Below are 23273 nucleotides of genomic sequence, written 5' to 3'. Positions count from 1 at the left end.
GATTTTCTTGAGAAAATCCTGATGCGGCCCGGCCTCAACTAGACCCCGCCTCCAGCGGCCCCCGGCTGATTTGAGTTTGAGACCCCTGGTCTACGTACTTTGTTGTCTTATGAACACACCCAGGGCTATTGTCGTGCAATTTATCTTAAATATGCCCCCCTCCTCCTCCAGCCCTTCCTCTCCTCCACGTTGCAAAGTGTTCCTCCCCCTCCACCCCCTCTCCCTCCTCCAGATGAGCTGGAGCCTCCGCCCAAGCCTCCGTTTGCTGATGAAGAGGAGGAGGAGGAGATGCTGCTGAGGGAGACCTGTCTGATGTCAATGGCCAACAAGCGTGTGGCTGCTGAGGTGGGTGCCCACTCCACCGCCAGCACTAGGGTGGGCGTGGCTAAATTTCATTCCTTGAGCTTTTTCCCATAACCTTAGATCCAGGGTTGTCAAACATGGGGGCCGCATCTGGCCCCCCAGATGATTTAATTCGGCTCAGTCATGAAGAGAGAAAAAAATATAAGAATAAAAATTTCCAGGTGTGACATCACAATTACCAGAATGTCTTTAGGAGAAAGAACATAGTTCTAATAATAATAAGTGATTCGGCTACTGGGTTATTTAAGGCACTTTTCCAACCAAGAAAAAAACCTAAGCTTTAGATAACAACAGGGTTCCTACGGGGTTTTGAAAAGTCTTGAAATACTTTAATTTTTACATTTATGAAACAAGGCCTTTAAAAGCATCAAACGGGTCTTTCATTTTTATATTATGGTCTTAAAAAATGGTGCGGTTTAAAACGTTTTCTGTATGACTTTTTCAACACAGTTTTACTCCAAACTCGTCACATGTTGATGTTCGGAGTGAGACTGCGAACCAGAACCAGTCCCGTACCGTGAAGCGGAGGCACTGGCACCCAAACGGGTTACCTTAACCTGACACCTGACCAGATACGGTGCCAGACGTGGTAACCCTTTAAAGCACGTGTCAAAGTCGAGGGCCGAAATCTCCGGGTGATTCTATCCGGCCCTCCAGATCATTTTATTTTATTGTTATTAATAGCCCAGTGTCATCTTGCGCTTATTTTTAACTTTTATAATTTTGACAAACTATATTTTTATGGAGAGTAAAATATTTAAAGATTTTTAAGGTTTATGTTGATTTTTTCCTGGGATAATATTCATAATTGAGTTGAAAAGTTAAAGTTTTAAAAATTAGCATTTAGCTAGCTTTTTGGACTATTTTGGTATATACTAAGATTTTTTAGGCTATTTTGGAGTTTAGCTAATATTTTGGCTACATGCTAGCTGTTTTGACTAACCTGTTTTTTTTTCTTCTAACCTTAGTTTGTAGGCTAATTTGGCATTTAGCTAATATTTTAGCTGGATATCAGCTTCAGGATTTTCAGCTATTAGCTTTGTTTTCATCTATCAATTTCAGCATCTTCAGCGGCCAAATTCAGCTTACAGCATTCACAGTAGCATTATTGCATGTATCTAGTTCATAATTATGTTAAAAAGTTGTGGTTTTAAAGTTTTTAAAAATTTAGTTTTGGAGTGTTCAATAAATGTTTGTCCTGTTCAGCCGTGACCTAAGGTGTGTTTTGGATTTTGCCCCGTGCAATTGAGTTTGACACCCCTGCTATAAAGGGTCTTAAAAAGTCTTGAATTTACATTGAAGAAACGTGTAAGAACCCTGTAACAAGTTGACCATAGGTTATTTTGTTATTATATTACTGGTCCCGCCCACCTGAGATTAGACTGGTTGAATGTCGCCCCTGAACCAAGATGAGTTTAACACCCCTGCCTTAGATGGTAACCAGGCCGGTTGGCAAGAGAAGTAAAGAATGCTGAAATACCACAGAGAAATGATGAAGATGTTCTCTGAACTGTTGCAGAAAAGCTCCAGTGCCCCCCCGTCGCCCAGCTGCCCACCTCCTTCAGACGTTCAGCCCCCCGCCAGAGGAAACCTGAGTGTGGTCAGCCTGAACACTGTGCCTGCAGGAAGAGGTGGACGCTTCTCCAGAACTCACCACGCCTCCAGAGCTCCACTGGTGGTAAGCCCCACCCCCTCCTCATAACAGGCATGACCTGCTCCACCCTGGATGTCCACCTCACCGGTCTTGTTGTTGCAGCTGCCCAGACACAAGTCAGTGGTGGTCTCCCTCAATGACTCGGACGACAGCGACTCTGACGTGGATGGCTGCAGCTCCTCGCAGGCGGAGTTTGGAGGTCTGGAGTTCATGATCAAAGAGGCCCGCAGGACGGTGGAGGTGGGTCACCAACTTTATTTTACTCCGGGATTCTTTTTTCTTCCCCTCAATCTCCATGAAAACTCCTGTTTTTGATTTGCTGACGTTTCACAGGCGGCCAAACCCAAAGCCGCTTCCGGTTGTGAGAAGGAGAACAACCCTGTGAGAAGTGCAGAAGCTCCTGAAGCTCAAAAGGCCAACTCTCTCCTGCACAGTGAGCAGCTCTCCAGGTAAGATGACTTATAGAAGCACTTCAGCAAAGCCAGAGTCTGATCGTGACATTTAGCGCTGTGCTGTGACAGGGACAGGCTGAAGAAGGACCAGACTGGATCACCTGCTCCTGAACCCGCCCTGGATCAGATTCTGTGGCCGGCTGCTGAGCTTCAGCTGAGCAAGGTGGAGCACAGACTCAGCAAGCACAGGTGAGCAGAGTTTCATCCAGCTGGATGTGCCGGGAAACACAGCAGAGTGAACTTGCTGGGTGTCTGTCGGTCTGCCACAGAGAGCTCCTGCAGAGGGACGAGGTCATCCTCCGACACCTGCTGCAGCAGGAGCTAAAGAAAACAGAGTCTCTGAAGATGGCCGAGGCCAAAGTGGCCAAACTCAGGGAGCAGCTGCATGCCTCAGAGAGGATCGTGGTGGCCAACCGAACGCTGCTGAAGAAGCTGCAGGAGCAGGTGAGTGTGCACGTGTGCTGACGGAGCGGAGCGCGTCTCGTCAGGAGCGTTCTCACGCTTTGTGGGGTTTCCCTCCAGGTGCAGCGCGTCGAGCAGCGAGTGTCTGTGAAAAAGACTCAGGCCGTCCAGCTGGAGAAAGAGCTGATCCAGGCTCAGGTGGCAGCGGGGCAGGGCGCCAAACGCCCCGCAGAATCTATCCCGCCTATGGTGAGATGCAGAGATGAGCGTTCTTTGTTGAAGAGCAGGTTTACAGCTGATTTAGCCTTTATATGAAAATGGCAGAGCCCCTTGTGGCTCTTTTACCTCTCCATTGTGGCTCTCTGGCTAAAGAAAACCACAGTTTATAAACTAGTATTTACTTATTTTGATTTAATTAATACATCTATGGCAGAGGTGCCCCTTAAAGATAAACTGTGTAAAGGTTTTTAAATCCCTGATGACGTGAAGAGGTCTTGTTTTCTCTATACTTTCTCCAGAATTCACAGATTTAAAAAAAAGCTACATTTTGGTAAAAAAAAGTCTTGTCCTTTATTAGTTTAAATCATATATTATCTTATGCTGTCCAGAGCTGCACTCAGATGATCTGGTCTGGAATAAGGCGTCTTTTATTTTGAAAGGAAATCATATGAGCTTCTGTCACATGAAAAAAAATGTTTTACTTGTTGAGAAAATACTAGTTTCTCTTTATATTATTTTTTTTATTCATGCCTCAAAAGAAGCAAAATTCATGTTTGATATTAAAAATACATAGTATTTTAATATATAATAATGACTGCTGTGCATCATACATAGTAATGAATGCACAGCAGTATCAAAATAAGACTTTACTAAGTTTTGATCAGTAGAATTTGAGCCCAAATGGCTCTTTTACTGTTAAAAGTTTCAGACCCCTGGTCTAGGCGATAAAATGATAACAATATACATCGCGATTGAACTTTTTCCTCAATGGAAGAATAAGTCTATCGTGATAGACTTTTATTTTGAGGGTCCAACACCCCCGCGATCATTTCCGCTAATCATCTCTGTGTAACGTTTGGTTTCGGCTGATGAAGCAGCGTGACATTTGGCGATTTTTATCGTGATCCAGTCAGAACTGGAGGACAAACCCGCTGGACTCTGAACAGCAGCAGAACATTTAATCAAAAGTGTTGTTTGGTGACCAGGATATAGCATAGCAAGATGCTAACAAGCTGTTTTATGTTCGCCAGACTTTTAGACGTTTTCATAAACATTTTGTAATCTAATGACAGAATTGAATCCACTGATTATTAGCAGTAACATGTGTCAGGTGTTGTGCTGAANCCCCCCCCCACCCCGCCTTGAGTTTACAATACATGAAAATTTTCATTCGAATTCATAAATAACTTTTATGCAATTTAATTTCCTTAAACATTTCAGAATAAAGTTCAAAAAGTAGAACGCCTAAAGTATTTCTGTGTAAAATAGGGTTATCATTTTATGCTGATGATTACACATTTCTTTTTTGAGCTTTTTAAATTTGACAAATAAAGTTTATATCGAGATATATATCAGTATCGAACAATATGAAAATAACTCTTTCGTGATATAAAAACTCCCATATAGCCCAGCCCTGGTTGTTCCAGGCAGTTGTGAATATATATTTTTTAACTCTTCAGGGTCATTTAGATTCTGTCAGTCAGTTTTCTCCTCATAAAATATGTTCTATTGTCTGGTTGACATCGTCCAAAGCAGGAAGGGGAAGGGTGCGTTCTGATCATTTCCTGTCTCTACAGCCCAGTAAGCTGCAACGCGTGGACGCCCCCCGCCACTGCTCCGAACACCAGTTTGCGGAGCTGATCGCACAGAAGCGGCGGCTGCAGCAGCTGGAGGCCGAGTACGCCCTGAAGATTCAAAAGCTGAAGGAGGCTCAGGCGCTTCGCAATAAAACGGGCCCAGCCGAGCCCCAGGCACCCGCCTCCATCCCCCCACCAGACCCACCGGTGGAGCGGTTGCCCGCACCCACGTCCTTCCACCCACCTCAGCCCTCCTTGCATGACCTGTCCCAGGACAAGCTGACCCTGGACAGTGAGGACGTCCTAGATGCCGACGATCAGGAACCAGAACCTCCTGCTGCCCCCATCTCTAAAGATGGCCGCCGCTCCTCCTTTAGACAGTCCAACAGTTCCTTCACCAAACCCCATCTGGATGCTGTGAACTCCACCTCCTCCAAGGATGGGAGCAGCACCAAGCTGGCCAAGACCGGAGGTGGAGGCGAACTCCCGGCAGAAATGTTTGCTGGTCTGAACATGGAGAGTCTGAGGCAGAGGTTCCAGCAGCAGACCCAGCTGGGAGAGCTGCTGCACAGGGAGATGCACATGCTCGGGGGGAACGTGAATGACCCCCCAGCCCAGCAGGTAAACGGCACGTCTCCTTCAGGATTGAGCCTGTAACTCAACTCCATTCCTTTACTGTCACACTGTCTGCTCTTGGACCACCCTCACCCAGCGTCTTGTCCAGTTTCCTATGCAGGTGCTGCTACAAGAGGGGGAGACCAGCCAGTTAGCAGGCTTGGAGCTGAAGCCTGTTCCCTTCAAGGCGTACCACAGCCCACTTTTGACGTTCCGGTCTTACAGGTGAGCTCAGATACCTGAGGATCAGCTGATCTCAGCTGCTGTCAACATCCCAGCAGTAGTAATGGAAGATAGATGACAACGTTTGAATCCCCCCCCTCCCTGCACAGGTTCAGCCCATACTACAGGACCAAGGAGAAGCTGTCCCTGAGCTCAGTCTCCTTCAGCAATGCCATCCAAGCCAACAAGTGTTTCTGTCGCTTTGACCTAATGGGTACCTGCAACCATGACGGCTGCAGATGGTAAGTCTGCTTAGGATCAGGATTTGTTTAATTTAGGATCTGCTTTGGTTCAAAGTTTGTTTTGGCTTAAGGTTTTTTCTGGTCCAGGATCTGCTTTGGTCCAGGATCTACTTTGGTTCAGGATCTGCTTTAGTTAATTAACTTTTTTGGTTCAGGATCTGCTTTGGTTCAAGATCTGCTTTAGTTAATGAACTTTTTTGGTTCAGGATCTCCTTTGGTTCTGAATCTACTTTAGTTAATGAACTTTTTTGGTTCAGGATCTCCTTTGGTTCTGAATCTACTTTAGTTAATGACCTTTTTTGGTTCAGGATCTGCTTTGGTTCAAGATCTGCTTTAGTTAATGAACTTTTTTGGTTCAGGATCTCCTTTGGTTCTGAATCTACTTTAGTTAATGACCTTTTTTGGGTTCAGGATCTGCTTTGGTTCAGGATGTACTTTGGTTCAGGATCTGCTTTAGTAAAGGATCTACTTTGGTTCAGGATCTGCTTTGGTTTAGAATCTACTTTGGTTGGAGATCTGCTTTGGTTCAGGATCTGCTTTAGTAAAGGATCTACTTTGGTTCATGATCTACTTTAGTCCAGAATCTACTTTGGTTCAGGATCTGCTTTGGTTCAAGATCTACTTTGGTTCGCGATATGTTTTAGTTTAGGATCTGCTTTGGTTTAGAATCTGTTTAGTTTCAGGATCTCCTTTGGTTCTTGATCTGTATTAGTTCAGCATAAGACACATTTTTAAAATCATTACATTTCTCATACAGCATGTGTTATTGTTCATAGAGCAAAATCCAAATTCCAAGCTGCATAAACCCAGATTTATCCCATCATGTGACAGATTCCGGATCTTTTTTTGCCTTTGTGTCTAATCTGCAGGCAGCACATGAGGAATTGCACTATGAGCAGAGACCAACTCTACCAGGATATCTTGTCCTACAACCTGTCTCTGATTGGCTGCTCAGAGAGCAGCTCAGACCAGGAGATCGGTGATGCCACAGGTGAGTGCAGCACAGACACCTCATGTCCTGTTCTCCATTACCTGACTGGCTGTAAAAAAAAAAATGGTCTGAGGCTGTTTCATGAGATGAATGGATCCCTTTTACTATTTATCTTTATTTATTTATTTTTTTATATGAAGTCATGTTAATATTGTCAGGTCAAAGGTGTTTTTCTGTTACTTTAATGTACATGCATGGATACATTTATAGTTCAGCAACTCATTCACTACATGAGAGCTGAGGTTCTTCACTCAGGTCCTCATGAGTTTTTGCAGCAGTCCGGTTGGTTTGGTTTGGTTCTGAAAGTTCTTGTCTTCTAGAGAGCTATCTGAAGAAGCTGTTCGGGCCAAATAAAGATCGCATGTCTGTGGACCAGATGGCCGTCCTTCTTGTCAGCAAAGTCAACGAAAGCAAGAAGCACGGTTGGTATCTTCTTCTTCTGTGGTCATTTGTGCATCGGGCTCCGCCTCCTGACTTCTGGCCCCTCGTTGATTTTCAGTGCCCCCGTTTACCACATGCAAAGATGCTCGCAAATGGAGGCCGAAGCCCTCTCTGCAGACTGGAGGAGACGGTGAGGACAGCGGGGACGAGGCCCCGGAGGCTCAGCCGACCCCTGCAGGAGGTGAGGCACACAACAGCGCCTCCTCATGGCACTCTATCGTAATGCTGTCAGCTGTTTTTTTAACCACTGAATCCTGCTTTGTGTTCCACCAGACGGCGCCTGCAGGAGTGGCGCCCCCCCTGTGGATGCTTGCGTCACTTCAGAGGACCGCCGCTACTTCATCAGTGAGACGGATGATATCGCCAACCTTGAGGCCAGCGTCCTGGAGAGCCCCCGGGACACGCAGCTCTGGATCAAACTGGCCTTCAGATACCTCAACCAAACTGACACGTAGGTGTCTGCTGCATCTGCTGCTCCGGTTCTGGTTCTGATCCCAGCCTGATCGGCGTCCCTCTGTCCTGCAGGTCAGCAGCAGAGGGCCTGGAAGCTGCTCTCAACACGCTGTCCCGCGCTCTGGAGAGCAACTGCGATGACCCGGAGGTTTGGAGCCACTACCTGCTGCTGTTCTCCAGACGAGGCAGTCAGGAGGAGGTGCAGGAGATGTGCGAGATGGCTGTGGAGCACGCACCCGACTACCGAGTGTGGTGGAACGTAAGTGGCCCCTCAGACATGTCTGCAGATCTATTCCTCAACCTTGTCACTGTGTACTTTAGAGGTGTGCCCCCCACCCAAACACATCTGTCACCAGTCAGACCTTCTTCCAAGCCCAGAAGTCTTCCTGTGCTCTTAGTGGGCGTGGCCTCTGTGTATGGTGCAGTTTTTGGTGTGGTCGCTCATCTTTTGCCTTTGCCCCCCAGTACCTGAACCTGGAGAGCTCCTTCGAGGGGCGGGACTACGTGTGCGAGCGCTTGCTGCAGTTCCTTTTGGTTGAGTCGTCCTGCGACGCAAGAGAGAGACGGTCGTTCCAGCTGATGGAGGCGCTGCTGTACCGCGTGCAGCTCAGCCTGTTCACAGGTCGCATGGAGAGCGCCCTGGCCATTTTGCAGGTGGGGGGCGTGTCTGTCCTGAGTGTTCCTGATAGGGCTGGGTTAATAAAATGCATTAATTGATGTGAATAGATTTAAGCTTAAAAGATCAATAATCTATTAAAAAAAATATAAATCGATTTAGCACATAAAGCTAAAGTCTGCTCGCTTGATGCTAACATTTAATGGAATTTCCTACAGGACGGCTAATGCTAACGCTCGATCAATGTTAACATACATCGCTGAATAAATGAACATCTTTATTTACTCACAATAGGAATTTTCCACTCTTTTATGGAAATGTGTTTTAAAGTAACTATTTGTGGTCTAAAGCACAGTTTTTTTCCTCATACTGTCGTCTTCTTCTGGAATAAGGTGTAATGCTGTAGCACGATCGCCATCTAGTGGACAAACTGAAACGCCCTCCAGGAGAAGCAGAACAATGTTTATAATGTTAATGATCTGAACATTTTAGTTAGAACTTCTACTTTAGAGAAACCATGAAACACTGGATGATATTACCCAGAGGGCTGGATACGGCCCCCGGGCCTTGACTTTGACACATGTGTAATAGATCAATAATTATTTTTTCTGAACAAATGTGTATAAATGTTTAAACTCAAAATTGAATTGATTTGAAGAATTAAAAAAAATTGGAATCCAATCGATCCAGGCTTTAGTGAATCGAATTGTTTCTGGAGATTATAACCGATACCCAGCCCTAGCCCCTGACCCCGCCCACGTACTGGTGTGGAATGACCTGCGTCTCTTACAGAACGCTTTGAAGTCGTCTCAGGAGCGGAGTGTTGCTGACCACATGACCCCCGCTGACCGCGCCCTCCTCTGGCTTTCCTATATTCACCTGACGGAGTTTGACCAGCTGCCAGCAAGCTTGTTTGACCCGGCCGAGTCCGGGCCGGGCCGAGTTGTCAGCAAAGAGTCCTTCCTGCTTCCCTGGAGAACGCAGCAAGATGTCAGCACGCCGCCTGACATCCTCATCGCCCTGTTTCAAGGTAAGATTTTTTTACTCTGGGACCATCAGCCCATTTCTCCCCACCCACCGTCCTCTGTTCCCTTCAGACGCTGTCCATCGGTGCAGCGAGGAGTCTGCATCAGACGGCGAGCGCACACTGGCGTGCCTGCCCCTGCACTCCAACCTCATTCTTCTCTATAAGCTGCTGCAAAAGTGAGTGACATCACAGGGAGGGCGGGGCAGTGAGAGATCAAATGAGTGATCCCGCCCCCAAATTCAGCAGCACCCTCAACCCAAACATTCGTCCCTGCAGGTACGAGCAGGGTGTGTCCCTCTGTGAAAGTCTGCTGGAGATGTGTCCTGACTCGAGCACGCTGCGAAGCGCTCTTGCCGACCTCCACCTCAGTCGGGGCGACGCAGAGAGCGCCACTGGTACATGGCTGCACGCCCTGGCAGAGTGTCCCCACGACGCACAGGTCTTCTACCATTGCTGCTGCTTCCTCATGAATCAGGTACGCCGACCTCCTTCAGGGATCTGAAGTCAGAACTCCAGAATCCTCACCAGGATTTCTGTTCCTGCTCCACAGGAAAAGTCCGGTGCCGTCCCTCCTCTGCTGCGAGCCTTCATCCTGTCGCTCTGCGAGGACGACAGCAGCAGAATGTCGCCTGTAGACATCCTACGGTAGGTGAAGCCCTGCCCCCTGGCGCTCAGGTGTTAGGATATTTATTCTGAAACTCTGATGTTGTTCTTCAGTCACCTTCTGGGCTTCTCAACCAAAGAGCTGCCGATCGGCGCCGTCATAAAGAAGGAGCTTCAGGGTCATCTCCGTCAGCAGATGCCAATGCTGCACCTCCTGCACTGGTGCGCCCCACATAACCAGTTTCAGGATGAGTTTGTCTTTCTATGAGGCTGCCTCTAAGGCTGTGGGCGGAGTCAAACGCTGGTGCTAGTCAGTCAACCTCTCCTGATTAGCTGCAGGTTCTGTGTTTCTTGTTTTGCAGTCGGTGGCAGTGGCTGCAAGGCGGCGTGGAGGAGGTGGTGGAAGCCTTTGAGCGCGCTTTGGGATCACCACTGCAGCTGAGCGAGCTGCACCTGCTGTGGATGGAGTGAGTCTGCCGTGCTCCGCTGCTGGAGGTATACAGCCCCGCACTCTGTCCAGTGCTCATGCCGCTGCCTCTGCTTCTCCCCAGCTACCTGCTCTTCAGCTGCAGCCCGCAGGCCGGTGCTGACGCCGCACGGCTTTTCCCAGATCTTGTCAATCGTTGCCTCAGCACCATCCCGTCCCGGCTGGAGCTGCCCTTCAACCCTGCTGTGTTTTGGAGCAGCTACGGATTTCACAACAAGGTAGATGCTGTTTCACGCTCTGGGCTCGTTCCAATGGTTCTGACTGGTCCTGTCGGCCTACAGGTGGTGGCTCTTTACCTGAGACACATTCCACAACCTCAGCGAGCGCTGGTTCTGGAGAGACTGAGAGAGGCCATGCCCAACAACATTGAGCTGGGCCTCAGGTGCTCACACACTTCCAGAAACAGTCCATCAGCTGTGCTCCCGCCGTACGCTCACTTCTGCATCTGTTTCCTGCAGGTTGCTGCTTCAGGAGTGGCAGAATGGAAACCTGGAACAGGTGAAGTTCCAGGCCCGCATTCTGAGCAACTGCGCCCCCCGGTGTTTGTCCAGCTGGAGAATGTAAGTGTGTCCAAAAACAGAACCTGGCAAATCCACCCGCCTGTTCCTCTGTGCCTCGGACAAGCCCCTCCCACCTGGGGTTCAAAGCATTTAAAGTTGTTTTCAAGGTGTTCTGGGTCAGGATGGTTTTGGTCTGGTTTGTTTTTGGGTTTTGTTGGCAGGCGGTGAGCCGTCTCACGCTCTCTCTGGTTTTCTGTGCAGAGCCATTGCCGTGGAGAAGGAGCTGAGGGAGCGGGCTGAGGTGAGCTCCTCTGAGTCGCTGCTGCTGGTTTTCTGTTGACAGCACCGTGAACTTAACACTGCCATCAACCTGCAGCATAGATGTAGTAGACCAGCTGTCTCCGGCTTCATGGCCGAGCAGCTCCGACAGTCGCCACTGGGGGGCACTGTGTGACCAGGTCTCCTCCCAGAAAAAGGAAAAAAAAAACTTTAAATAAGATATTTTCACCAAAACGGACATCCTATCTCCTGTCAGCTGCATTCCATCAATCCAAATGACACCCCCTTTCTTGTCAGGGTTTATGTCTGTACAGTTCTAAATTTTTATAAAATATTAGCTGGCTCCACTCTTTCCCCTTCAGTTAGCAGTAAATTTGCAGTTGTTAAAAAATTCCATTCAAAAAAAGTGATTAATATTTTAAAATGAAAGCCCTGCTTTTTGGAAAAAAAGCAAATAGTGAAGCCTCCTGTCAGTGTGGAGGATCTCTGAAAGCCTGATATCTCTGATACTTCTTCCTTGATGTTGTCTGTGTTGTTTTTCAGGTGAGACTTCTGTTTGACCAAGCTCTGCAGCACCTGCCGCTGTGCGCCGCCCTATGGAAACATGTAATTCTCCCTGCAACACAATATAACACACACACACACACTACGTCCGCATCTGTTTACACTCGCCACTTAATGCAGCACAAAGGGTTTTATCTGATTGTAGTATAATTACTGCTGATTAGGTGTAGAACTGGAGTCTACAACATCCAGCTCCAGATCCACATGTGGCTCTTTTATCTCTCCATTGTGGCTCCTTGGCCAAACATATAATAATACATGGAGACTGCTGATCCAGCCATGTCGACCGTCTGAGTCAGCAGCTCCCCCTAAACCAAAACTACCTAAAGAAAACAAATAAACAAAGCCTGAAAACTAAGACTATCAAGGTCCAACCTCAAACTAAAATAACAAAACCCAGCAGTGTAAGACTGCTGAGGACAAGGATCGAAAAAGGACAAAAAAAAGAAAAATAAAAGTGCATTTTTTTAAAGTAAGGATAACTTAATTAGCATTTATTTAATTCAGATGAGTTAAATGTATAAACTGATGTCTGAGGTTCTCATAGATGATAAACTATGTAGGTTTTTACATCCTGTTGACCTGAAGACGTTTGATCAACTCTACCTCCAGAATGAACAGATTTGATATGCAAAGAAAACTTTGGTAAAAAGTTTGATCTTTTATGAGTTAAAAGCACATATTATCTTATGCTGCTCAACATTGGTTATAAAAAAAAATCACACTTTGAGAGATGCTAGGTTCTTTTTATATTTTTGCTTTTGTTTGTGCCAAAAAAATGCAAATAATTCCTATTTTGTATGAAAAAACAGAAGGTTCTGATCAGTAGAAAACGAGCCCAATTGGCTCTTTTACTGTTAAAGGTTACTGACCCCTGGTATAGAAACATAGCATCAAGTTTTCTTTAATCTTTATATTTGGTCCCATTTAATGACAATGCTTCAAAGAGGCCGTCCTCTTCAGAACTTTGGACCCCCCTGCACTAAAGGAGCAGGGGCCTACCCCCACCGTAATCACTGAGTCACCACAGGTGTGAGTGTGGACCCCCCCCACCCCACCCCATTTATTTCACTATACGCTCCCTTTTCCTCAAACCCACCCCCTTCACCACTTACCCCACCCCATTTTTCCTCTGTATTCCCCCTCTGACCACCTCTGTCTCTTGTCTCCTCTCTGCCCCCCCGCCAGCGGTTGCTGTACGAGGCAGCAGAGGGCGGAGCTTCGCAGCGCCTGCAGCGGCTGGTGGACCGCTGTCGGCAAACGGGGGTCAGCGTGAGTCTGGGGGGAGTCGGCCCATTGCTGGCCGATGATGTGTGAAGGAACTGAACTGATCAGCTGTCAGTGAGGGATGAGGTAAGGCCGACACCCCCGCCTCCTCTTTCCCACCCCCTCCAGAGGTGGGCGGAGCTCCAGAGTCTGTAAGTATCGACTGCTGAGTGACGCCTTTGCTCTTCATCACCTTCTTTTAGTTGCTCTCCCCTTTCAGTTGGATTCATTTCTCCCCTTTTATCTCACTCACCTGAGGGGGGTGGGGCAGGGGAGGGGTAACCTGACGTGTCTGTTTAAAGGGATGAACCCCCACCTTTTGTTTTGTTTGTTTGGTTTTTTGAGTTGAAAAAACCTGGACTTTTGTCTAAACTGATCAAAGAAGCATTCAGGTCACTGAGCTGCTGTAAAAGGGGGCGTGGCTGCCCACCTGGGCAGTGTTTTCTGATTGGATGAAAGAGTATAAGAGACTAATGATGCTACGGACGCCGCCAAGCGCCCCCGGACTCAGCCAGACTACTCTTGCTGCCTGCTGGGGTTGTCATGGAACAAAGGACACATTTGTGCATCTGTTTTGTACTTGTTGTTTTCAGATGTCATTAAATTATTTTCTACAAACTTGAACACGCCTCTTTTTTTTTTTTTTTAAATCTTTTCTGGGTTACATCAGACAGGAAGTAGGGTTCACAGAGTGAAACCAACATTTGGTTTGAAGACTTGAACAAATAATAGGAGATCCAGAGGACTCCAGGATGACCACAGACTGACCTTTGACCCCTGCAACTTGGACAACAGGAAGCGAAGAGAATCGGACGGCAACGACTGCCTTTGTGAACATGCTCTTACAACACAGTACAGCATGAGAGTGTCACATAAGTCACTTTTTCTAGCTTGGCACCTAATGAGTGTCCCCAGGTCAGGGATCTTCAACCGTCAACACTGAAAAAGATATTCGGGTCGATTTCTGTCCAACCAAAACCCAGTAGGAGCCACAAAGTCTTCACTCACCCTTCAGAAAATAATATACTTTATATTAATGTTTTGATACTGACATGATACATTTACATAAACTATTGTGTTTTTTGATAGAAATAAAAAACATGAAGAGAAAATAGCTTTTTTAAAAATATGAAATAGTTTATAACTTTTGATAGAGCTTTGCTTCATTTCCTTTCAAAATCAGACATTCTTCACCATAGAATCATGTCAATGCAGAAAATGTAGTGAGAAGTGTAAAGATATCAATGATTTAAAAAAAAATTGTTTTACTGTTTCTGGTGCATTTCAGCCACAAATTTATGAATGTAACCAACAAAAACTAAATCAGAGATAATGAAGTGACTCCAACCATCTATTAAAACCATGAGGAAAACTTTAAATCCTTGAATTTGTTCAAAAATAAAAAACTGCTATATAATCCAGTGAATAATAACTTAACATAGCTTTAATTGCTTTCTGACAATACATATATTTTCTGTGATAAGTTAAGCTAAAATGAACTCCAAATGTATCGGTATGACGTTGATAAACTACAAAGGATTGATGGAGAATTACAGCTACTGTAGGATCCTCGTTGAATGATTCATACCGTCCTTCAACTGTTTATGAATGAGTTAAATAAAGTTTAAGTTAATTTACTTTTTTTAACTTTAGTATTTACTTTTTCCTTCACAGGTACTCTTTAATTTACTTTAAAAAACGTTTTTTTAACCAAAGAGCCACAATGGAAAAGAGCCACATGTTGCAGACCCATGCCCCAGGTTCTCTATTGCCCCCTGCTGGATCTCAATAGTAACTGAGTACGGTACATAACTATTAATAAAAGAGAAATAAGTTCCAATACACAGGTGTCTAACAACAGCTCTTATGTATATGTAAAAACCTGTATCAACATTTACTGTTTCCACAATCAGAACACAAAAAACCTAAAAAGAAAAATACAAAAAATAAAGTAAACATTAATAATTTAAAAAAGAAAATCAGACTCATCCATCCATACATTCAGATAATACATGGCTCCACTGTAAACAAAGTTTAAAAAACTTGCATTAAAAGGCACTCAATGTATGCAGTATACATGTACATAAATAAATAAAAATCTGTCAATCTATGGTTTCATCAAAGTATATCACTACAAGCAAATGTCTAAATACTTCAATCACATTTTTACTTCTGCTTCTTATTTTTTTTTTACACTTCCAAGATTTTAACCACAACTTCCTTCAATTGATGTTGTGATTTAGTTCTTTGTGTCTCCCTGAAGTCCTGTCCTATGTTTTCCATCTGTCAGTTCAACAGCAGATGATGATAAAGAGCCCTCACGTCTACCGCCTGTAACATCAGGAGATGCTACAGCGCGATCTTGTTCCTGGAGACCAAATAGTTCAGGCATGGAGGGTCCATTTGTCTGCATGATTTCCAAATATCCAAGCCCTTCCCATGACTGCTTCAGGTGTGTCCAGTCAATGAGAACATGCCAGAGAAGGGTATGTCGAAAAACATGCAGGAATGCAGCCCCTAAGGCCTGGAGTTGCCTATCCCTGAAACAGTTGGATTGATATTAACACGGTGCTTTAAGAACTTTGCATTTCTTAATATCACAGAAAACTGGTCCTGCCACTACACTCTATTCCTGGTCTCCGTTTAGGTTTACTTCCATGGTTTCTGATGCAACGAGTTGTTTAGTCTGTAGTTTCCTTTTTTTTTAAAAAAAAAAAGAAAAAACACTGTATATATTGCTTTGTTGTCACTCTGTTTTTAAACTTGGGGGTAAATTAAATCCAGTGTCTGTCTCAACTTCCAACCTATAATCATTTTATTAGGCAACATGTCTGGTTGTAACTCAAGGGCTCTTTTGAGCTCAGTCCCTCGAGAAAGGGAGGACTCTACCGTTCTGGAGTTGCTCATGGTTAGAGGCAGCGTTCCGTTGATCCACCTGATGCTGGGGGTTAGATCTGTGAGTCTGGTCTTGGCGGCAGTTTGGAGAACCCGGCCTTTTTGGTGTCTCTCTGAGGGATACTGAAAAGTGTCCCAATGTGGGACTCCATTGTCCTCCTGGGAGACCTTGATTATGATTATGTTCCTTTAAACAAAAAGGTGTCACCAGGACGCCCTGGGCAGGAGATCGATGGTTGACATTGGACTGTGGGTTTTGGACATTTAGGTAAATGGAGAGGTAGAGCTGTCAGCTGTGAAGGTAAGCTGAGAAAGTCTGTCTCGGCCGTCTGTTAGGGAGGTCAACTCCCAAATACCGGCGGAGTACATCAGATATTGAGGGAGGAGATGCAGTCAGTTTCTGGTGCCTGTCCCGGCAACTCTCAAGAATAATGTTAAAACACTGTCTGTGGACTGAATTTATAAAGTTAGAAGAGTTATTCCAAAGTGTATGTTCTGCCAATCATATTTCTAATCCATTAAAACTATAAGAAAAGAAAGCTTGAAAATGGTTTAGAAAATAAACTTTATGTGTTAGCCTTTATTTTATTTTTTTTTCAAAATTCTATTTTAAAATTAGGCTTATTTAACTAAAACGGATTTTAGTTGTGCTATTTGTCAATTTTTAATATGTTTGAATCTTTGTTGTCAAATGTAACCGGAAACTGGTGTTTTTAACCGGAAGCTGATCTGTCGCTGTTGTTTTGGTCCGTATCAGTCACGTGACCGTCCCCGTCACAGGACAGAGCAGCGACATGGCGGCGGAGTTCGCGCCGAAGGTAACCGTGCACACAACCGGGCCAGAATGGACGCGAGTCAGCAGTCGGAACCACGCGAGTCGGATTCTGGAGCGGCCGTTTTAGCTCTCGATGTAGAGGCGGGCGTTTCTGTCGGACCTGTTTCCAGCTGTCCGCCTCGGTCCTTTGACCCGCAAGTGACAGAACCGAGCCTTCAGCGCCCACCCGGTTCGGTGGTATGACGTATAGCTAAATCCGCTGCTACCAAACCCAATATGGAAAGTTTGAGTACAAAGAAAGTAGCTGCTAGCAGCTCTGTCGAACCGAAACTCGATGTAAAGTTTTGTCAAAGTTCTACTGTAGTTCCGGTGACCGCTGCGTTCTTGTGCGTCCCACAGCTGTCTAAAACCTGCTCCGTTCTGTTGACGTCACCAATGTGTGAATGCCACCAGGGCCAAAAGTCACTGGCGAGAACAGAACACGGTCTGCTGCCCACCCAGTGCCTAGAACCTGGTTCTGGTCCAGTTCTGTTGAGTCTCTGCTGTCATGGTCAGGACCAGAACCCCTGGAGCTGAATAGTCAGCCCACGTGATCCAGCTGTGACAGGATGACCGAAAACTTGTCCCTCTGTTGTGTAGTTTTACATGTGTGTTACAGTTCTGCATGGAGGCATCCTCTGCAGAAGGTTATTACAATTATAAATGACCAACACATGTTTGCATGTCTAAGAAAGTGGAGGTGCAGAATAAAAACGGCTGTTGTTTTGAAAATATGGAACAATCTTTTGTCTTTAGATCGCACACAACTCTACAGACACAACTACAACAGCTACAACTTCCGACTTTTGCCACAAACTTTCAGTCTGAACTCATCAACCAGCATTACCTCCTGTCAGTGAGCTGCTGACCTAGGATCTGCGTGTCACACTGAACATCATGGGGATGTTGGGAACTGAATCTTTCTTAGCAATACATTTATTTCAGTTCCTCAAATGAAATTTTACCAAGGAGACATGAAACTTTTGGTCTTTCATGTCCACGTTTAGACCTCCGGTTTTAGAGATAAAAAGGAAGTTGTGAGCTCACTGTAGTTTGGCAAAGGTAAATCTCTGTCCCTGTGACAGACTGGTGACCTGTCCGGGGTGTCCCGCCTCGGCCCAACAGTAGCCAGGTTTGGCTCTGGCAAACACGCGACCCCCAAGGGATACAATGAGTCAAATGTAAAATATTCAGTAAATTTGATGTTTTCCTGTTGGTTCAGAGAGACAGCATGCTATTTGTGTGAAGTTGTTTTCACACAAGAGGTTGTAATTTTGTGACATTTTGAAATAGATGCCTTACACTGGTGTCTAGTTAACCCAAGTGTAGCATACTGTTGTGAGGTTTACACAGGAACAGAGTACCAGTGTGTACTTTTAACACAGGTACATTATAACAGTGTGTAGCTTTTACACAGTTACATGAATGTGTTATTCTTTTGTGTAGTTTTCACACTGGTCAGTTATTTTAGTGAAGCAGGGATAAGCAACTCCAGGCCTTGAGGGCCGCATTCCTGCATGTTTTCCAACATCAACACACCTGAACCAGGTAAACCAGGTAATCAGTCATCAGTAGAGCTTGGATATGTCTGGATCTCACCGGCCCTCGAGGCCTGGAGTGGCCCGCCCTCATGTGTGTATTATTCACACTTATGCGTTATTCCGGTGTGTCGGTTTCACACGTGTGTTATACTGGTGTGTATTTTTCACACATATGTTGTGAAGTTGTGCTGCAGGGCTGCATAGCTACATTTTTCTCTGTTCTTCTCACAGGTGATCTTCGAACACGACGGCGTTTTCATCCATCCGAGCGCCGAAGATGGAGAGCAGGATCTTCTGATCTCAGGTTCCCTCCGGATCCTCGACAAGGTAAATAACCACATGGACAGTGACATCATAGCTGGTGGAACACTTGCTCACCCTCTGCTTTAGTGAGGGGGGAGAGTTGACAGTATCTTGGTAGCAGGAGGCCAGCTACCACACAAATGTAGAGGCAGAAGGAGGAAGTCCAGGATAATGACGAGGGGGATAATAAACATATACATCATCTATCATTATGTAGTGCAGATGCCGTGGCTCTCTAATAACAGATGACCGTTGGGGGTGTGAAAGCAGCCTGATATAACGGATCACATGACCTTTTCCTTAGAGCTGTGTTCTCTTCCTAGGATGCTGAGATGGTGGTGGACTTCAGGCCTCTGGAGGATGCTGTTGATCCATCCAACATGCTTTGTGCTGGAAAGGTTGGTTTGATCCATTTGCTGCTCATTAACCTAAAGCTCTTTGGAGCTTTTTTTTTTTTTAACTTGTCCTGTCCAACAGCTGAGCCAACAGATGTGGGCTGAGAGCTTCTTGTGTTGGGCAGATCTTACTGTCACAACAGGGATTTATTGAGTATAAACCCCTGTTGTATTTAATGCTAAACTTTATTTATATTGATAATGTTTTATTTTATTTATTTATTTTTCTTTGTCGTTGGACCGGACGGAAAAAGGGAAGAGGGTGGCGGAGGGGTGGGGGGGGAGATAAGATGGCAACAGAGGGAGGCAACATCATAAAACAACCAGGACTAAGTGATAAGCTAGAATGGGCGGGGCCTGTCTACACACACACTCTATAGTTACACACACACTTGTTGGCCAAGATAGTCTCTACATTTAAACTAAACATACTCACATATACTATACATATACTACACATGTCAACTATAACAGCAGCTCACACACTCCATCATACAAACCCATTCAGATAAAGACTTTCATTCTGTCACACAAACGGTTAGTGCTAAGGTGAGCTGACACCTGTGCTCAGGTGAGTGTTTATGTTTCACTGAGGTGGATGGTGATGGAATGTACTCAGGGGGAGAGCGCCCGGCCATCCCCACGCCAAGACCCCCCGCCGGGGCAGCAGCTGCAGCCAAGATCCCCCAACACCCGCCATGGAGCCGCGGAGAGAAACCGCCCGCCGGGCAATCCCGCCGAGCACCCAGACCGGGGCACGCGGGACCGCCGCAGAGGCCCCCCACACCCAAGAGCAGGAAGGCACAGGAACACGGAGAGTGCAGGCCCCAGCCCAGCCAGAGGAGCAGCCCCCCCACCCCGCCAGGAGGGCCAACGCGGGACCCCACCCCCGGAGAGCCCCCCAACCCCCGAGGAGCAGCCCATCACCACCCAGCGGCGCAGAGGACCCCCCCGCCCCACCCCAGGTACGAGCCAGGGCCCCCCGAGGGCAACCCACCCCATACTCCAGACAACCGCCTGCCCCCACCGCGAAGGTCCAGTGGAGAAGCAGGGCAGGGGCCGCCCACCCCCGCCGAGCAGAGGGGAACCCAAAAGAAACAGAGGCCCCAAGGAGTGATGTAAACAAGACCCGACCAGGCACACCCACTGATGGAGTTTAGGAGAGGACTAGTTCTCGAAAGCAGGGACCGGACTCCGCACCACCGAGACCTGGACACCCCCCGGCTCCGATGTAGATTGATCCCCTGCTAAATCTCGGGGATCCCACTCCCGGCGTGGGGAGGAGACCGCCAGGCCCAGGAGACCGGCACCCAAGAGACCAGACCACCAGGCCGAGGTTCCCCGCACCCCCGCCAGGGATGGGGTAGGGGACAGAAGGTCGATGGTCCCACCTTCCTTGTGTGATGCATGCGTGTTTGCTTGTTAGAGTGTATGTTTGTGGTGTTAGAGGTGTGTGTACTAAAGGGGTGCGGTTAAAATTGGTGAGAAGGCCTTAACAGGGCACCTCCTGATTTCTCGCATAATACTAATTACCAGTCAGTGGTGTCTTAACTCAGGAGGGGAAGGTGTCAGTGCTCTGATGGAGTCTCGTTGGGTTCTGCAGGACTCCAGCTCGGTGGTGGAGTGGGCTCAGAGTCCTCAGGAGCGGACCCAGCCCCTGGAGAGCCAGCAGAGCTACGAGACGGAGTGGGACATGGTGAACGCTGTGTCCTTCAGGAAGAAGCCCTGCACCAACGGAGAGGGTGAGACTGCAAACTCTTTCAGAAAAGAAAAGAGAGACTCGACCCAGTTCTGCTTGACCCAGTTCTGCAGAGCAGCTGAGACGGCTGGGAGAGAGTCTGAATGGAATTGTGCAGATTTTACCTACATGTTGTTGCTATGGCAACCTGGAGAACTCAATGTCCACAAATGCATTACTGGACTTTTTCCACTGTTGACCTGACCACTCTTGATTTCTTAAACCCTGCGTCTTGTCTGTCAGGCTCCCTGAACCACAGTCATGAGAGGAGTCGCTGGGGCTTTTCAGTCAGCATCAGTGACCTCAGGTCCATCAATGTGAAAGATGAAGGGTGGACCTTCCTCATCCTCCAGCTGAAGGAGTCCTCCGTCTCGCTACCACCCCTGCACTTCCACCAGGGCGGCAGTAGAGAGTTCCTGGACAACCTGAGGAGGTTTGCTCTGCTCACAGAGTGAGTACCAGCACTGTTCATCGAACTCTCTGAAACTAAACGCACACAATCCAAGTTCTCCGACTCACATCTACAGAGTTTACTTTACTATCCAGTACATTTTAGTTTACTTTATTGTAGTTTACATGACTCTAGTATGCTTTAGTTTACTTTACTGTAGTTACTTTACGTTACTTTCTAAAGTTTGGTTTACTTACTTTTAGTTTCCTTTACTTTAGTTTATGTTACTTTACTTTAGTTTTGTTTACTTTGGTTTACTTTACTTTAGTGTACTTTATTTTCCTTTAGCATGCTATATTTTAGTTTACTTTATTTTATTTTTGTTTTACTTTACTGTAGTTTAATTTGGTTTACTTTAGTTTACTTTGTCTTACTTTATTGTAGTTTACTTTGGTGTATTTTATTCTGTTTTTTATTATCTTTGGTGTACTTTAGTTAACTTTATTTTTTTTTTTAGCTTACTATGTTTTTTTTTACTTTAGCTTACTTTACTTTGTTTTATTTTAGTGTTCTATATTTTCCTTTTATGTATTATATTTAAGTTTACTGTAGTTTAATTTGGTTTACATTATTTTTATTTACTTTATTTTCTTTGGTGTAGTTTAGTTTGCTTTGGTCTAATTTATTTTAGTTTACTATGTGTTTTACTGTTGTTTAGTCTACTTTAGTTTCATTTACTGTAGTTTACTTTAGTTTACTTTACTTATTTTTACGTTACTATAGTGCACTTTATTTTCCTTCAGTGTACTATATTTTAGTTTACTTTACTGTAGTTTACTTTACTTTAATATACTTTATTTTCCTTCAATGTACTATATTAAAGTTTACTTTGATGTAGTTTAATTTGGTTTACATTCTTTTATTTTATTATGTTTTTTTACTGTAGTTTCCTTTACTTTAGGGTGCTTTAATTTCCTTTAGTTTGCTATATTTTAGTTTACTTTACTGTAGTTTACTTTGGTATACTTCACTTTAGTTTAGTTTAATTTGCTTTCCTTTTGCTCACTTTATCTTTCTTTAGTGTACTTAATATAAGTACTTTACTTGATTTACTTGATTGTCTTTTAGTCTTCTTACTTTACTCTAATTTACTTTGGTTTATTTTACCATAGTTTACTTCAGTTTTTTGTTTTTACTTTAGTTATATTCTAGGGATATATCATTGGAATATTGTAATTCAATGCTTCAAATATGTATTTAGAAGTAAAATCTGCCTGCTGTTCACAGACTGCTCAGTTTTTTTGTGTTACCACAACAGCTGCTTTGCTTCCTTTACAGAAGTACACGTAATAATACTCAAGTATATGATAGCTACTAGTTACAGCTAAAATAGAGGATCAATTCTTTTCTGGCATTATTTTATGGTTGATATTGATGTAAATGGTAAATGGTAAATGGCGTATACTTGTATAGCGCTTTCTACCCTCCTTCGAGGGCCCAAAGCGCTTCACAGTCACAGACCCATTCACCCATTCACACACACATTCATACACTGGTGGTGGCTCCGCTGCCGAACACTGGCACCAACCTCCCACCAGAGGCAATTCGGGGTTCAGTGTCTTGCCCAAGGACACTTCGACACATGGGCGGGCAAGGCGGGAGTCGAACCCGCTCACTTCTGATCAGGAGTCGACCGCCCTACCACTGCACCACGGTCGCCTCCCATGTATCTCATAATAGTATTCAGAGTTTATTGAAATGCTTCTTACCTCAAATGAATCAAATAAAAATAAAATTTTGATCATTTCATCAACAGAGTAGAGTGTAATAGTAGTAGAAATGAAGAGAGTGTGCATTCCTGCTGCTGCTGGTCCAGCATGGCTCCCAGAGCATGATGGGAACTCTTTGGTCCTGATGCAGGGCTTCATTCAGGCTGACGCAGATGTCTGCTGCAAAACAAGCCTGAGCTCATTTATATGCTCAGGAGATGAAGGGCTGAATGTGCAGCACCGGCGGATCTTATTAAAGTTCTTATCAGCAGCTGATGACGTATGCAAGTCTCACACATACTCACCCCCCCTTGTTCTCCTGCTGATCAATCGTCTCCCCCTCAGGTCTGCAGATGATAGCTCCTGTCTGCTGGTTAGCACCCCAAACAAAGCTTTGTCACAGTCCTTTGAGAACCTTCTGGACGACACCGGAGGATTTAATGTAAGAACCCCC

The 23273-nt window shown here is 45.5% G+C and overlaps 2 protein-coding genes across 4 annotated transcripts in view; both read left to right on the top strand.

Annotated features, from left to right (window-relative positions):
• The window catches only part of LOC112141140 (zinc finger C3H1 domain-containing protein), a 22479-nt gene extending 8882 nt beyond the window's left edge, over positions 1 to 13597 (top strand). For both annotated transcript variants that reach the window (XM_024264204.2, XM_024264203.2), the window contains exons 10-37: positions 172 to 345; positions 1883 to 2041; positions 2120 to 2257; positions 2351 to 2466; positions 2539 to 2658; positions 2739 to 2913; positions 2992 to 3120; positions 4668 to 5288; positions 5392 to 5507; positions 5615 to 5746; positions 6616 to 6737; positions 7058 to 7159; positions 7237 to 7359; positions 7452 to 7629; positions 7704 to 7890; positions 8097 to 8285; positions 9040 to 9277; positions 9345 to 9450; positions 9551 to 9749; positions 9825 to 9919; positions 9992 to 10099; positions 10240 to 10344; positions 10429 to 10582; positions 10646 to 10746; positions 10823 to 10924; positions 11126 to 11165; positions 11687 to 11749; positions 12896 to 13597. In XM_024264204.2, the coding sequence (XP_024119972.1) occupies positions 172 to 345; positions 1883 to 2041; positions 2120 to 2257; positions 2351 to 2466; positions 2539 to 2658; positions 2739 to 2913; positions 2992 to 3120; positions 4668 to 5288; positions 5392 to 5507; positions 5615 to 5746; positions 6616 to 6737; positions 7058 to 7159; positions 7237 to 7359; positions 7452 to 7629; positions 7704 to 7890; positions 8097 to 8285; positions 9040 to 9277; positions 9345 to 9450; positions 9551 to 9749; positions 9825 to 9919; positions 9992 to 10099; positions 10240 to 10344; positions 10429 to 10582; positions 10646 to 10746; positions 10823 to 10924; positions 11126 to 11165; positions 11687 to 11749; positions 12896 to 13024 (4221 nt within the window). In that variant the 3' untranslated portion in view covers positions 13025 to 13597. The remainder of the gene's footprint in view (positions 1 to 171; positions 346 to 1882; positions 2042 to 2119; positions 2258 to 2350; positions 2467 to 2538; positions 2659 to 2738; positions 2914 to 2991; positions 3121 to 4667; positions 5289 to 5391; positions 5508 to 5614; positions 5747 to 6615; positions 6738 to 7057; positions 7160 to 7236; positions 7360 to 7451; positions 7630 to 7703; positions 7891 to 8096; positions 8286 to 9039; positions 9278 to 9344; positions 9451 to 9550; positions 9750 to 9824; positions 9920 to 9991; positions 10100 to 10239; positions 10345 to 10428; positions 10583 to 10645; positions 10747 to 10822; positions 10925 to 11125; positions 11166 to 11686; positions 11750 to 12895) is intronic.
• A 2968-nt stretch (positions 13598 to 16565) lies between these two features.
• tbc1d15 (TBC1 domain family, member 15) overlaps positions 16566 to 23273 on the top strand; it is a 17265-nt gene continuing 10557 nt past the window's right edge. Inside the window, exons 1-6 of one of the 2 annotated variants that reach the window (XM_024264254.2) lie at positions 16566 to 16686; positions 18455 to 18550; positions 18850 to 18924; positions 20525 to 20663; positions 20903 to 21110; positions 23165 to 23261. In XM_024264254.2, the coding sequence (XP_024120022.1) occupies positions 16663 to 16686; positions 18455 to 18550; positions 18850 to 18924; positions 20525 to 20663; positions 20903 to 21110; positions 23165 to 23261 (639 nt within the window). In that variant the 5' untranslated portion in view covers positions 16566 to 16662. Of the gene's footprint in view, positions 16687 to 18184; positions 18377 to 18454; positions 18551 to 18849; positions 18925 to 20524; positions 20664 to 20902; positions 21111 to 23164; positions 23262 to 23273 lie in introns of those variants that run through there. The other variant, XM_036212234.1, reaches the window with a different exon arrangement.

The sequence above is a fragment of the Oryzias melastigma genome, linkage group LG6 (assembly GCF_002922805.2).
Source record: "Oryzias melastigma strain HK-1 linkage group LG6, ASM292280v2, whole genome shotgun sequence".
NCBI classification, from domain to species: domain Eukaryota; kingdom Metazoa; phylum Chordata; class Actinopteri; order Beloniformes; family Adrianichthyidae; genus Oryzias; species Oryzias melastigma.
Note: the sequence above shows the minus strand (reverse complement) of the source record. Positions and strands in the feature narration are given on the sequence as shown.